We start from the raw sequence: 16276 nt of genomic DNA, 5'->3' as shown, positions 1-16276 counted from the left end.
CAGTCACCGAAGGCTGGAATTGAACCTGCATCCCTGATGCTGTGAGGCACCAGTGCTAACCACTATGCCATCCTCTAGTCTTTCTGGACTTCTAGCTCATTTCTGCCACATATAATGCCATAGGTCACATTGTTCAGGCTGCTGTAAGATTCCACCCTTAGTTTTAATCCCATTCTTTGACTTTGGGACAGATTAGTTTATGAACTGATGGTTGGTTCTTGTCCTACAGTGGAAGTACTAGTGAAGACAAGTCCACCTACTCTGGTGCAAATTGTTCCTGAACCTACCCCGAGACAGGTGGCTTCAGTATTTGCAACAGAAATTTCAGGTAAGTCCCCATTCTATAGCTTACAATTTTGAATGCAATACATTTTGTCATTAGCATATCCAAAGACATTGAAATTGTTAAAAGTAGCAGCAGATTTTGAATTTCAGGTTAATAGCTTGAACTGAAAAGAACTTGTATATGAATATTTTTCATGTTAAGAAATATGGTTGTGTAAATTTGCTGGAGAAATTATGTAAGAATGGTTGGCAAGTCTTTGTTTCATGCACTTAAAAATAATTCTTACTAGCTGTGGCAGCTGAAAATTATTCCTTGAAAATCATCCAGCATCACCCAATAAATTCAAAATAATGAGCATGTCTTAAACAATAATGTAAGAATACAAATAGAACTGGCACAGAAAGCAACCCATTTCATTTCTTGTTGGTGCTGGTACCTTATTGTAGATCAGGCAGCATTTAGAGATAAGGGGCTGGATTTGTGTGCTTTCAGTGGAGGTAAGGATTGGCATTGGATATATGATGGACAGACTGTTTACCTACTCATCCTTTACCCTACGATATAGGGGAAGGGATTACCAGAAGTGGTAGAGTCTCCAATTGTGTAAATAACTAACAAGATGTGCAGGTTCGGTGGATTGGACATGCTCAGTTGCCTGTAGTGTCCAGGAATGTGCAAGCTGGGTGGACTTACCATGGGAAGTACAGAGTTACGGGAATAGGAAAGGGGTGGATCTGGGCAGGATGGTCTTCGGAAGGTCGACGTGGACATGATGGGCTGAATGGCCTGCTTCCACACTGTAAGGATTCTATGATTCTAACACATGTTGCTGGACCCATATTAATCATAATATCATGAGCATGGTCAGTCTATTTTTAAAAGGTGTTTGAAAGGGGAGAGATGAAGATGAATGCTGCTTTGCACATCAAAAGCATCCCACGCCATTATATGGTGGTATATCCTCTTCCTTTTCCTCGTCAGGACGTTAAAACCCACAACTCCACTCCATCATCACCTCTTCCAGTCCTTCTCCACCCAATGTCCCCCCTCCAACGTACCTAGTTCAGGGATTCCATTGCTGCTGTTCTTGGGTTGGTTAGCTCAGTTGGCTGGACAGCTTGTTTGCAATGCAACGCGACGCCAGTAGCAAGGTCTTCGATTCCCATATCAGCTGAGGTGACCATTCCTTCTCAAACTCTCCCCTCAGCTAAGGCATGGTGACCCTCAGGTTAAACCACCACTACTCATTTCTCTACCTTGAATGAGAGAGCAGTCCTATGGTCCAGTAATATTATGGTGACTTTACCTTTACCCTCTTCTTGGGCTTGGGTGCAGTCCTGACCACATCCACTTTGGCAGAACCAAGAAGCAAAGGGGCAATTCTGCACTTCATTTGAGGGAATAAATTGGACAAGTAGAAAGGCATAGAAGGCACTGTACAAAATGCACACTCTTCCATTCCTTCAATGTCCATGGCTTTTAAAGTGTTGTTAGTAAGTATAATTCTTGTTGCAATTATTTTTATAGAGAAATGCAACTTTCAAAAATGATATCGAGCAATGTTGTAGAAACGAAGCTGAAATTCTCCTAATTGCCAGAGTCTGGCATTGAACTAAAATAATTTTTTTACATTCAGTAATATATAATCTTCCAGCTGAAAGTTCAGCTACAGTTTTATTCCTGGTTTAATTTGGCATCAGCTCAACACTGAAGTCAAACAAGTAGAAAATCAGCATCCAAAACTCCCATGTGCAATTTTTGAACTCTTGTAAGTAAACCAAAAGGAAATTGATAACTGTTCAATTCCTTATATATGCCTGCGCAAAGCTATTAATTGCAAATAGTTTTCATTTGAACTTTTACACAGTGAGGTCTTTCTGAGGATAAATTCACAAATTAGACTTTGTGCATTTTCTGAGGTATATTCCTTCAAGACCTAAGGATTCAAGAAGTCTATCTTCTGATAAATGAGACCAGTAAAGTGTGTGCATGAGGATTGACTATTTTAACACAGGAGCCTCATTTCAACAATAAAATGCATTTTAAAAATGTGAATAGACACTAAATATCTCGTTAAAAAGATGTACCATCTGTGTCAAGGATGATTGAGTCTCAATAAATGACCATCAATGTCGAGGCTGTCTCACTTCAGTAGTAAAACTATATTATTACCTTATGCTTGCGTAAATGGAATGTGTGTTGTGAACAACCAATTGGCGGCAAAGATTGTCCCTGTGTTCGCACAGATAGCGCCTGCTTTGCAACATTGCCGTGAAAGCCCTTCTCATCGTGCACCATTCTCTGCAGTGAAACGCCACCTCCAGGTGCAGTGTCCCGCAGCGTTTCTTATTATTTATTCATTATTCATTGATGGGATGTGGACGTTGCTGGTTGGGTCAGCATTTACAGACAAGCCTCAATAGCCCCTTGATCTGAATGGCTTGGTAAGGCCATTTCTGAAGCCAGTTAATAGTCAGCCATGTTGGAGTGATTCTGGAGTCACACGTAGGCCAGACCAAGTATCGACAGCAGATTCCCTTCCTTGAAGGGTGTTAGTGAACCAAATAAAGCCTGGGCAATGCAACTGCTGGCAATGGACTGTTGCTTGTTTGTTGGATCTACAATTAGTAACGTTTTGGCCAGGGCAAAGAGAGTGGCTGGATGGGGGCAGCTCTGGAAGCATACTGTGTAAGACACAAATCGAGAAAGGTGAATTGGCGGACCCCTACTTGCACGTAGCCTGTCCTGGTCATCTTGTAGATGAGGCAGATTTGGACTGGACGGCACACTTGAGACAGAATGTCTGATGAACTTGCTGAGGCTCAGGCAAAATGTTCTCACATAGCAACTTTTTTGCAATCAGAAAAGGAGGCAAGTTCATTTGAGGAATTCAAGTGGAGCTCGTTGGACTACTATATGAAAAGGAAGAATGTGTAGGATTTTGGAGAGAAGGCATTAGGTGAGCTGCTCTTTCAGAGAGCTAGCAGACCCTTTGAACCAAATGACTTCCTTCTGTATCGTGACAGTTCTGTGATTAATATGGGCAATGATGAAAAGGACCAGGATGTTACCAAGACTGAAGGTTTGAGTTACAATGAGAGGCTGGATAGGTTGGGACTTATGTCCCTGGAGCGACAGAGGCTGAAGTTTATAAAATCATGAAAGGTCTTTTTTCCTAGGGTAGGAGAGACCAAAACCTTGAGGACATGGCTTTAAGTTGAGAGGGGAAAGATTTAAAAGGGACCCAAGGGATAAATGTTTCACAAAGAGGGTGGTGTGTGTATGGAACAAGCTACCAGAAGAAGTGGTTGGGGGGGGAGGTGGAGATGGTGGTACAGCATTTAAAAGATATTAGGCCAGGTACATGGATAGGAAAAGTTGAGAGGGATATGAGCAAAACTCAGGAAAATGGGACTGGTTCAGTTTAGGAAGTTTGTTTGGCATGGACGAGTTGGGCCAAAGAGCCTTTTTCTGTGCTGTATGACAATGACTGTATGATTTGTTTCCCTCCTTTTGCATTCCCTCATTCCCTGAACTCACTCAACTGTGATTACTATCTCTATATTTCCATGGCCGGTCTTTAAGTATCACCAGCTATTTTCTGCCCAACAGCTGGCCAGCCTATTACTGGGCAGACTGCGAGAATGTGACAAAGTGTTATAATGTGGTCTGACTGTTAAGCTTTGACAGGATTTCAGAATCGGGAGAAAGTGAGGACTGCAGAGACTTGAGATCAGAGTCAAGAATGTGGTGCTGGAAAAGCACAGCAAGACAGGCAGCATCCAAGGAGCAGGAGAATCGACGTTTTGAGCATAACCCCTTCATCAGGAATGGGTTTGTGGGCCAAGGGGGCTGAGAGATAAATGGGAGGAGGATGGGGCTGGGGAGAAGGTATCTGGGAATGCGTTAGGTAGATCAGTCCCTACAGTGTGGAAGCAGGCCATTCAGCCTATTGAGTCCACACCAACCTAGTGAACCTTGTCTGGACTGCCTTCGATGCCAATGTCTTTCCTTTGATCAGGAGAACAAAATGGCCCACAGTATTCGAGATATGAATTAACTCATGCTTTGTATTGTTTTAGCAAGATTTCCCAAGTTTGATACTCCATTTCCTTTGAAATACAGGCCAGTGTGTACTTTTCCTTCCCTGTTACCCAATGATCGTTCCTGCTAGTGTTTTGTGATTTATTGAGGGGGACTCCAAATCCCTGTGTGCTTTACGCTGTCCTTCTCAATTCAAATAATGTTTGAGTGCCTTATTCTTCCTGCCAAAGTGTGTAAGCTCACATTTTCCCATGTTGTATTCCATCTGCCAAGTTTTTGCCCACTCACTTAACCTGTCTATATCCCTCCGTAGATTCTTTATACTATCCTCCCACTTGCCTTCCGAACTATTTTTGTCTAATCCACAAGCTTGTCAATGTTCCCTTCCCCTCATCCAAGTTATAACATATACTGAAATAATTCAGCACGGTGGCTCAGTGGTTAGCACTGCTGTCTCACAACGCCAGAGACCCGTGTTCAATTCCCACCTTGGGCAACTGACTGTGTGGAGTTTGCATGTTCTCCCCGTGTCTGCGTGGGTTTCCTCGGGTACTCCAGTTTCCTCCCACAGTCTAAAGATGTGCAGGTCAGGTGAATTGGCCATGCTAAGTTGCCCATAGTGTTAGGTGCATTAGTCAAAGGTGAATCTAGCCGAATGGGTCTGGGTGGGTTGCTCTTCGGAGGGTCGGTGTGGACTTGTTGGGCCGAAGGGCCTGTTTCCACACTGTAGCGAATCTAATCTATCTAAATAATTCTGGCCCCAGCATTGTCCCTGTGGCACTTCTCTAGTTATGCATCACCATCCTGAAAGTGCACCCTTATCCAACTCTCCGTATTAAGTTTGTTAGCTAATTCTCTATCCACACTAATATCCTCCCCCATCACCATAGGCTCTTATAGTTAGCACTGCTGCCTCACATCGCCAGGGACCTGGGTTCAACTGGAGCATTGGGTGACTGCCTGCATGGAGTTTGCACACTCTTCTTGTGTCCACATGATTTTCCTCTGGGTGCTCTGGTTCTCTCCCACAATCCAAAGATGTGCAGTTTCGGTGGATTGGTCATGCTAAATTTCCCATAGTGTCCAGGGATGTCTAGTTAGGTAGATTAGCCATGGGAAGTCCAGGGTTACAGAGATGAGGTAGGGGAGTCAGTTTGGGTCGGATGCTCTTCAGAGGGTCAGTGCACACCCGATGGGCTGAATGTCCTATTCCACATTGTCGGGATTATATGGTTCTATACAGATCAAGTTTCCCAAGCTAAACTTGACCCATTTGTCTGAGTTTGGCCCATATCCCCCTAAACCTTTGCTATTCAAGTCCGTGTCCAAATGTCTTTTAAATGTTGTAACTGTACCTGCATCTACCACTTCCTCTGGCAGTTCATTCCACAAAGCACCCTCTTTGTGAAAAAGTTGCCTACAGCTCTTTTTCCTCTCACCTTAAAATTATGTACCCCAGTTTTGAACTCCCCAACCCTGGGGAGAAGACCTTTGTTTTTCACCTTATCTAAGTCCCTCAGGATTTTATAAACCTCTAAGGTCACCCGTCAAACTCCTACGCCCTAGTGAAAAAATATCCCAGCTTATCCAGCCTCTCCCTATAACTCAAACCCTCCAGTCCTGATAACACCCTTGTAAATCTTTTCTGCACCCTCTCCAATTTAATAATATCCATCTTATAACAGGGAAACCAGAATTGTACACAGTACTCCAAAAGTGGCCTCACCAACATCCTAATGATGTCTCAAAGCCTGTACTCAATGTTCTGACCAATGAAGGCAAGTGTACCAAATGCTGCCGCCTTGATCACAGTAGGTACCCTGGCGCTTATCCCCTAATAACTAGACTTATAAGCCACTGAACCCTCAAACACAGCCAGCGCTAGAATATGTTCCAGGTTCCAGGATGTAACAGTCTTGGCAGCTGCCAGGGTAGTGTGTACACACTTCCAGGTTGTGGTAACCATAAATATTGATCAGCTGCACTTCAACAGAATGAAGCCCCTTCTTGCTGATGAATCCTGCAGCATTGTTGATATGGCTCATGCATCTGGGTGGATCTAGGTATATTCCTCAATCTTACTGCTTGAGCTACAGCTCTGAGCTCGCCATGGGAAATCAAAGTCAACCAGTGTGATCTTGCACAGATGGCGTCGGTCTCTGTTGTGATGTATATTGTAGCTGCTTGGCCATGAAATCCTACACCTGTCAGCCCCTGGAAGGTGCCAGTCACATGAAGGTCCAGAGCGACTGTCACCTTCACAGCCACCAGGAGGTGATGGACTCCCAGCACTGCCACACTCCTATAGCTTGTAAGAACCTCGTAACTATTGGACAAATGTGGGGGCCAAATCTCCTCCTGGGTCCACATACCTGCCTCAGCTGCAGTCACAGCCTCCTGTTCCTGCTCAAAGCCCAAATTTGAATGATATAATCTGAGGGATGTGACTATCTCTGGGAGAAAGGTGTCCACTAACTTTACTCCTCCATGATGTGGCACACTGTCTACAAATTAAGCTCCAGCTCTTTGGCTCTGATTCAGATTATCTTGAGTTACAAATACTTTCTAAATGTGTGCTCATTCGGGGTCACCTTGGTATCCAATTGTTCCCGCATGCTGCAGCAACAACACATCACCCATCTTGCTACCACCATTGCATTTTATTTAATTTATTACTTACTTACATTGGTATCACTGTTATTCACATGTGAACAATACCCCACTTTTTACACGTTATTGCAATGTTTTTTCTAAACAAGATCAGGATTGATCTTATATTTAAATAGCTATTTTTAATAAAGAAATAAAGACTGGTGATCTAAACATAATTATTTTAAATATTAGCAATACTCACCAACTCTACTCATTCATTAGTTACTTTCCCGGCACCCGTATCATTGTTGTGGTTCATGACGTCACTGGTCTCACTGTGGGTAGGCTTTTCAATTGACATCTTTTATCCTCACCCACGCACCTTTTGCTCAAAATTTATTCCTTTGAGCCACAGGAATAGAATGAATTTCAATCACTTCCCAGATGCCTATCAATTAACTAGCTTATCCTGTTACAGAGTGATCATCAATTCCTAGAAGCTGAAAAGGCTTCGGCAAAAGCAACCAAACACCTTTTTCTAATCTTCCACTTAGCTCCCCGAAGCACTCAACCTGAACACGCCTTTATAAGTCCCACTTGCTTGAACAGTATTCAACCTGCCAGTTTTAGCACTGAGACACTGTCAACCTTGAACTCTATTTCAAGCAATTTGAAGGACAAATACCTGACAAGATCAGGTTGTAGGTTTGCTCACTGAGCTGGAAGGTTTGTTTTCAGACGTTTCGTCACCATGCTCGGTAACATCATCAGTGAGCCTCCGGTGAAGCACTGGTGTTCTGTCCCGCTGTATTTATTCCACCTTCACGGGAGCCTCACTGATGATGTTACCTAGCGTGGTGATGAAACATCTGAAAACAAACCTTCCAGCTCAGTGAGCAAACTTACAACCCAAACCTCAACCTGAGCTACAAATCTTCTCAAACTAAAAATCACCTGACAAGATCTCAAAGGCAGACTTCAAGAAATTTCCTCCAAATACCTCCAGAATTAGAGGAACAAATATGCAGGGAGATTGGGGAGACTGGCAGGAGCACTAGGGTTGTCATAGTAGGGGATTTTAATTTTCCTAACATAGACTGGGAGTGCCAGAGCATTAAAGGCTTAGATGGGATGGAATTTGTTAAGTATGTTCAGGGAAGTTTTCTCGAACAGTATATAGAGGGTTCTACTCGGGATAGGGCAAAACTCGACCTAAGCTTGGGAAATTGGACAGGTGACTAAATTAACAGTGGGGAGCACTTTGGGACCAGTGACCATACTTCTATTAATTTTAAAATAGTTATGGACAGGGACAAAACTGGTAGACATGTTCAAGTTGCAAACTGGGGCAAGGTGGATTTTAATGGAATTAGACAGGGGCTTGTAGGGGTTGATTGGAAAAGTTTGTTTGCAGGCAAAGGGACTTCTGGCATGTGGGAGGCCTTTCAAAAGTGAGATAATTAGAGTTCATGGTCTATATGTTCCTGTGAGGATGGAGGGCAAGGTTGGCAGAAATAGGGAACCCTGGATGACAAGAGAAATTGAAGCCCTGAGCAGAAAAAATGAGGTATAGCTCAGGTACAGGCAGCTGGGATCTAGGCAATCACTGGAGTTATATTGGGTATATAGGAGTTTATTAAGAAGGAAATCAGGAAAGTGAAAAGGGGGCATGAGATAGCCTTGGCTGAGAAAATTAGGGTGAATCCAAATAGGTTGCTTAAGTAGAATAAAGGTAATAGAGCAACTAGAGAGAGAATAGGATTCATCAAGGTGTAAAATGAACATGTATGTGTAGAATCGCAGGAGGTGGGTGAGGTCCTCAATGAACATTTACCGTATTAGAATGTATGAAGGTGGATAAATCTCCTTGTCCTGACCAGATATATCTAGGAACCCTGCAAGAATCTAGAGAAGAAATTGTGGGGGCCCTGGCTGATAACTTTGCATCATCGTTAGCCACAGGTGAGGTCCCGGAGGATTGGCGGGTAGTAAATGTTGTGCCTTAGTTCAAGAAGGGCTGCAAAGAGAATCCTGGGAATTATAGACCAGTAAGGTTAACATTTATGGTAAGTAAGGTACTTGAGAAAATTCTGAGGGATAAGATATACATGCATTTGGAAAGGTAGGATTTGATTAGGAGTAGTCAGCATGGCTTTGTGCGTGGGAGATCATGTCTCACAAATTTGTTACAGTTCTTTGATGAAGTGAACAGGAAGTTTGATGAAGTGGGTTGTAGACGTAGTCTATATGGATTTCAGTGAGGCCTTTGATAAGGTTCCACTTGATAGGCTGCTCTGGAATCTGGGGGAGCTGGCAAATTGAATCCATAATTGACTCGATGGTAGGAAGCAGAGGGTAATAGTGGAAGGATACTCGTAGGACTGGAGGCCTGTGATTAATGGTGTCCCTCAGGGGTCGGTGCGACCCATTGCTGTTTGTTATCTATATCAATGATATGGATGAGAATGTACATTAAAATAGGCAGTATCATGGACAATGAGGAAGATTATCAGAAATTGCAGCAGGACCTTGATCAGCTGGGGAAGTGGGCCGAGAAATGGCAAATGAAGTTTAATATAAAGAAGTATGAGGTTTTGCATTTTGGAACATCAAATCAAGGTAGGAGTTCCATGGTGAATGGTAGGACCTTAAGGAATATAGTGGAACAGAGGGACCTTGGAGTTCAGGTGCATGGTTCTCTGAAAGTGGATTCACAGGTAGACAGGGCAGTGAAGAAGGCAGACTCACCTTCATCAGTCAGAAAACTGAGTTTAGAAGTTGGGAAGTTATGTTGTAGTTGTACAGAATGTTGCTGAGGCCGCACTTGGAATATTGTGTTAAGTTTTGGTCACCTTACTATAAGAAGGATGTTATAAAACTAGAAAACGTGCAGAAGAAATTTATAAGAATGTTACCAGGACTCAAAGGTCTGAGTTATAGGGAGAAGTTGGACAAGCTAGGACTTTTTTTCTTCACAGCATAAGAGAATGAGGGGAATCTTATAAAAGTGTATAAGGTCATGAGAAGCATGTACAGGTTTTTTTTCCCCAGGGTTGGGGAATTGCAGACTAGAGAGCATCAGTTTAAGGTGAGAGGGGAAAGAATAAATGGGAGCCTGAGGGGCAACCTTTTTACACAGGATGGTATACATATGGAATGAGCTGCCAGCGGAAGTGGTTGAGGCAGGTACATTGACAACACTTAAAAGACATTTGGACAAATACATTAATAGAAATGGTTTAGAAGGATATGGGCCAAATACAGGGAAATGGGGTTAGCGTGGATGGACATTTTGGTCAGCATGGACCCGTTTGGGCCAAAGGATCTGTCTCCATTCTGTATGACTCTTATGACTCTATACCTAGGTCTGAGTTCAATACTGGCTGACAGGATGAAGTCTTCTTATGTCTAATGGTTATGGTTGCTATAATGAAGACTTTCAATGCTTTCTGTTTATAGGAAAGCAATTAACTTTAGCAAATTTGTAATTAACCATCTCTGAATGTCGCAAGGATGGGAATTGATAATATCACATAGGTATATCAGCGATTATGGTTCTGAATTAAAGCTACATTCTGCTTCTAAGGCAGGTTATACCTGACTGAAAGTAAGATAATGGGTCTGAAAAAATAGCAGCTCTTGATGGATATGAAACCTATTTTGGGTTAAAGTACTGAGACGGTCACATGGAAAGGGTAAAGTTTGCCGTTGATGTCCACTGTAGCTCTGTCACAGCATGCTTGGAATCAGAAAACATTTTTAATGAGACAAAAGGCAGTCTCGTCAGGAACGCTTGTCAAAAAGAGAAAAACAATAAAAAGTACAAAAAGATGAGGTCACCAGTTAGAGAGCAGGTTGAAGGAAGCCCCTGTTGAGAAATGGCGCTGTGGTGTCTGCAGTGGCTAGCTCTCGGTCCAACATTTCATTTTCTGGAAAGAAAACAATGCAGTTGATTATATGAAGAAAGGCGCAATGTTTGAAGTTGATGCAGATCAGATCTAATTTTTTTTCTCTTTGGCAACTCATTATTCTTTGTTGAAACTTTCAAGATCCCTTCCTATTTATAATTACATCCTTAAGGTCATATTACATTCATAGAGATGTACAGCACAGAAACAGACCCTTCAGTCCAACTTGTCCAGACATTCTACATTAAGCTAGTCCCTTTTGCCAGCATTTGGCCCATATCCCTCTAAACCTTTCCTATTCGTATATCCATCCAGATGCCTCTTAAAGGTTGGTGTTGTCCCAGCCTCCTCCACCCACTCTGGCATTTTGTTTTATACCAGCACCACTCTCTGCATGAAAAAGTTGATCCTTAGGTCAATTTTATATCTTTCCCCTCTCAGCTTAAACCTATGCCCTCAAGTTTTGGACTCCCATACCCTTGGTAAAGGACCATATCTGTTTACCCTATTCATGCCCCTCATAATATTGTAAACTTCTTAAGGTCAACCCTCAGCCTCCGACACGTCAGGGAAAACAGCCCCATTCTATTTAGCCTTCCTCTATAACTCAAATCCTCCAATCCTGATAAATACTTGTAAATCTTTTCTAGGTAACAGTACCTTTCCAATAAGGGTTCAATATTATTGGTTGACTGCTGAAAATGGCAAATGAACCTGTAAATGAGGGTACCATGCCATTGTTGGTCTTCATATTCCCACTCCCATTATGAACTAAAATGCCCATTCATGGCCCAGTTGAGACCCTCAAGTGGGCATTTAATATGCAAAGCCTTATCCAATTACTGCCCAACTTTAAGAGATGGTAAGGGAAGTTTCCATTCAGTGCACGTTTAACCTTGCATATCATGGAATCTCTGCAGTGCAAAAGGTGGCCATGTCACCCATCAATCTGCACCAAGTGTCCAAAGGGCATCCTACTCAGACCCAGTCCTCATACCCTATCCCCGTTATCCCACTGTTACCATTGGCTAATCCACCTAGGCTGAGCAACCCTGGCCACTATGGGGCAAATTAGCACAGCCAATCCACCTAACCTGTATATCTTCGGGCTGTGGGAGGGAACTGGAACACCTGGAGGAAACCCACTCGCCCTGACAGCACTAACGATCTTGAAGAACTGCAGACAAGAAGTGGGATCCCTCTAAGTGTACTTCAGCTCAAACAGAATTTCATAATCGTTCAGGGGGTTTCAAACTGCCCTCCAAACCCTGAGCTGCTTCGGGGTGATTCCCTCGCTGTCTTTCCAGGTGGCGCAGAGGGTGTTTCCAGCACAGGCTTTTGTTGCAAATCCTCCACTTCTTTACTTTAACCTTCCACCCGGACACACCTTGACACTCTCTTTTGCTGCCTACTGGGGGGCTCTCTAAGAAGGAGTCCACCCTCTTTCCATTAGAGACCTGGAGTGGAGGCTGTTGCATGTGACCATCCTGTACAACCAGAGGCTACAGTTCAGGACTCTCAGGCCATCGGCACTTTCTGTAGCACCGTAGAATGCAGGGACCACAAATTTATATTGGTCACAGTGGATTGCACCCATCTTTTGAATAATTCTCTTGAACTTGAACTCGTGGAATGTCCAAACTCCTGATCTTTGGACACAGGCAAGTAGGAGCAACTCCTTATAGGTCTGATCGACGGACTGACTTAAGCAGCCATTAATACGTCCAGTCAATGGTCCATAAAGGGGTCATACGTCCTGACTGCCCGCCCCTCTTTCAAAGGTGTGCCACTCCTGGGTATGCTTAGACATGAACACATGGTGTTGAACAGCATAGTCAAAGATTTTGGAAGCTTTTGGGCACAGTGGGGCTGTGAGCATTATTTCTCCCTCCACCAAAATTTTATTTGGAGCACCCCGATCCCCCTCCCTCAGTTTTGTTTCTGTGACTATTCCCTAATGGACTGCATTAAATTCAGTTCAATTTTGCTAAAGTGCAGACAGAAAGCAGCTTTCAGCAGAGTTGGAAAATGGACAGTATTGAAATTGCTCGTCTCACCCAGAGGGAGGAAGATAACTTGCCTTAAAAACAAAATATTTCACAATCAACAATCTCTAGGTTTGGACAGAGTAGAGGAAGCTTTTTTTAATGTGTTGTATGCCTTATACTAAGCTTAACGTGAGATAGTTTGGTGATCACATTAAGAACAAAAAAAACAGGAAAGTAACATCCTAAATTGTCATTCCTGCTAAGTGTGAGGAAGTTAATTCACACCAAAATATCAATTATGTAAAGGTGACTTGGAATTTCAGTGAGGTGCTCATCTTCAATATCATAATGTGCATTCTAAAATGTTTAATTTGGCCAGATTGAAAGGAAAATAGCAACGGGTGAGTTTAACAACAGTGCATAATCAAGAATTCTTACTTATGGATCAGAATGTTTGATTTGGAGTGTCACATCTAAAGGACAGCTTAAGAAGTGACAGCTTACATTTGATAAGTTCATTAAATAGACAGGAAACGTTCACACTCAGCTGTTCCCAGTGCCTTGTTGATTTTTAAGTAGCATCATTTTATCCAGCACTTCCTCCTTAGTTGAGCCCTTGCAATGACAAGACTTTTTACCCCTTGTACCCATGGGTTGACTCCCTTTGGTAAAAGTAAATACTAATTGTTCATGTAAAGACTCTGCAATTCCTCCACTTTCATTCCCTTCCCTAATCATCCTTACTCTTCATTTCACCACCCCTTTGTTATTCAAATGTCTATAAAAGGCACTGGGATTCCCCTTTCTTTTGGTTACTAGCCTTTCCTCAGAATCCATCTTTGTTTCTCCAGTCGGCTTTCTCCCCTTCCTTCTGAAACTTTTATATTTTTCTTGGTTTTCTATTGTATTTTCTACCTGACAGGTGTCATAAGTGCACTTTATCTTCTTTCATTTCTATTTTGTTTCATTTCTATCTTCTTTTGCACTCAGGGAGCTCTAGATTTATTTGTCCTACTATTGTCTTTTACTTTGAATGTAGGTAAAAACAAGGACTGCAGATGCTGGAAACCAGATTCTAGATTAGAGTGGTGCTGGAAAAGCACAGCAGTTCAGGCAGCATCCGAGGAGCAGGAAAATCGAGCAGGAATATTCCTGATGAAGGGCTTTTGCCCGAAACGTCGATTTTCCTGCTCCTCGGATGCTGCCTGAACTGCTGTGCTTTTCCAGCACCACTCTAATCTAGAATTTTACTTTGAATGTGCCCATAGCATTTTATTTGAAAATAGCCCATTTGGTCAGTTACAGTTATTTTCTGGGAATATCGTCTGATTTTGTGTCACTTTAATGTGATTTCAAACTGTCGCAGTCTGCTTAGAAGTTTGGCAGTCTCAGCTGCACATTTCGTCCCCTTAAAAAAAATGGACAGAGTCTCTTTCCTTTCTCAGTTTCCATCTTCAATTGCCTTTTTCAATGAGGATCTTGCTCACAAAATGTCCGTTTTGAAACAATGCATCACAACCTGATTGAGAGATTGCCTGAGCAAAAGGAGACAGGGAGTAGGGATAATGGCCAGGATGTGACTAGTCGAATCTCACACAGATTTGTGTTGGAACCTCAACTGTGCTCTGTATTCATTGGTGACTTAGATGATGGGATTAAGAAGTCCTATATTCAAAACACCAAAATTAACAGCACTGCAAGCAGAGCAGATAGGGCCATAAAATTGCAAAGAAATATTGAAGAATTATGTGAATGGGTAAAGCTGTGGCAAATGTGTTTTATTGCAGATGAAGGGGAGTTCATCGACTTTGGGACTTTAAAAGGATACAACAGATTACTTTCTAAATGGTGATTAGGTTGAACCAATAAAAGACCAAAAAGATTTCTAGGCACACAGATCATCAAAACGCCATGAACAGACTTAGAGAAAAGAAAACTGACCATTTCATTTCTATGGGTGGCACAGTGGCAAGCACTGCTGCCGCACAGCGCCAGAGACCCAGGTTCAATTCCCGCCTCAGGCGACTCTCTGTGGAGTTTGCACATTCTCCCCGTGTCTGTGTGGGTTTCCTCCCACAATCCAAGAATGTGCAGGTTAGGTGAATTGGCCATGCTAAATTGCCCGTAGTGTTAGGCGAAGGGGTAAATGTAGGGGAATTGGGTCTGGGTGGGTTGGGGGTTGGTGTGGACTTGTTGGGCCTGTTTCCACACTGTAAGTAATCTAATCTAAAAAAAATAGAAAGTTTCATGCAATACTGCACTTTATAGTCAAGGACTGAATTCCAGTAGTACAACACATTTTTGCTCTTCTTAAGACACATTCTTAGTAAAGTGTTAGTGAATACTAATCTGTTAAAATATCAGAATAATTAGTCAGTGTCAGCTGGTAATTGAATATCAGGACTTGATTGCTTCTTCAACAACCAAGATCTCTGGTGAACTTTCTCTGTCGCCCCATCACTGTCAGACCAATTCAACACCAATCAACATTGATTTGTCATGCCTTTTTGCTTCAATACCAGACCATGCTGTGTGTTTACCCACTTAACCTTTGGATGTCAACACTTCTGAGCTTTAAAATAATAATTTATTTCATGTAAAAGACTAAAATGGTCAAAAGTCACCTACCTTGTTAAAATGAAAGACAGACAGGAGTATAGTAACAAAAATATAAGTAATTCTTCTATAACGCGATGGTTGCATTCTTGTGCAACCCTGTTTTATAGAAAGACAATGCTTTCGAAACAACGCTGAAAGTGTTCGCAATGCAACCGTGTTACAGCCAACATTTTAAAAGTTCACGCTTTAGAAACAGTGTCCCAATTTGTCAGATGCGTTATATCAAATTTGTGTTAACAAAACTCGCATTTTCACAAAACGACCTGTAGACCATATAGCCCTGTGGATCTGTTCTACAACAGTGAGAAATCACAACCTTAACTTTTTAAGTATCTTTTGCCTCTTTTCCATCAATGCCTTGAGCAACGTTGTCATTCAACATTCATATTGATAAGTAAACAAGAAGCCAACTCCCTCTTGCTTTACAAGCCAGGAGATAAATCTGCTCATATTTCTTTTAAAGGAAGGGTAAGTATAGTTGCCAGTAAGTTTCAAAGCAGGAAGTCCAGGTGTGGAAAATGGCTGATCTTAGCAACTGAAGTTCCTTCCCAATGATGGCCCAAACTTGACCTAGTATACAACTAAGCTGGCAAGAAGAAGCTACCCTTTATTAGACCTCTTGTTAGACCAGCTCCATCTTCTGTCAAGTCTAACCCGTCCGAGCAATTGTCACTGTTCCCTTTCTCAAGCTTCCATCTCAAATTGCTGATGGAATCCTGATGATATCATTGTAATCCAAACTGTATGTTTAAGGAAGGATCCCACTGTCTCCTCCAGCTGCACCATTTAACTGCTCAAAGGAGTTGGTCAACATAGAATCCCTACAGTGTGGAAGCAGC

At 42.4% G+C, this 16276-nt stretch overlaps 1 protein-coding gene across 2 annotated transcripts in view; it reads left to right on the top strand.

Moving 5' to 3' along the window:
- The window catches only part of LOC122553394 (latent-transforming growth factor beta-binding protein 2-like), a 465241-nt gene that overhangs the window by 286458 nt on the left and 162507 nt on the right, over positions 1 to 16276 (top strand). For both annotated transcript variants that reach the window (XM_087989653.1, XM_087989652.1), the window contains exon 15: positions 230 to 328. In XM_087989653.1, the coding sequence (XP_087845779.1) occupies positions 230 to 328 (99 nt within the window). The remainder of the gene's footprint in view (positions 1 to 229; positions 329 to 16276) is intronic.

This window comes from Chiloscyllium plagiosum, unplaced genomic scaffold (genome assembly GCF_037043375.1).
Source record: "Chiloscyllium plagiosum isolate Xiang-an unplaced genomic scaffold, Cpla_swu_hap1 HiC_scaffold_8, whole genome shotgun sequence".
Lineage (NCBI taxonomy): Eukaryota > Metazoa > Chordata > Chondrichthyes > Orectolobiformes > Hemiscylliidae > Chiloscyllium > Chiloscyllium plagiosum.
The sequence above is the reverse complement of the archived record's forward strand: the minus strand, read 5'-3'. Positions and strand labels throughout refer to the sequence as shown.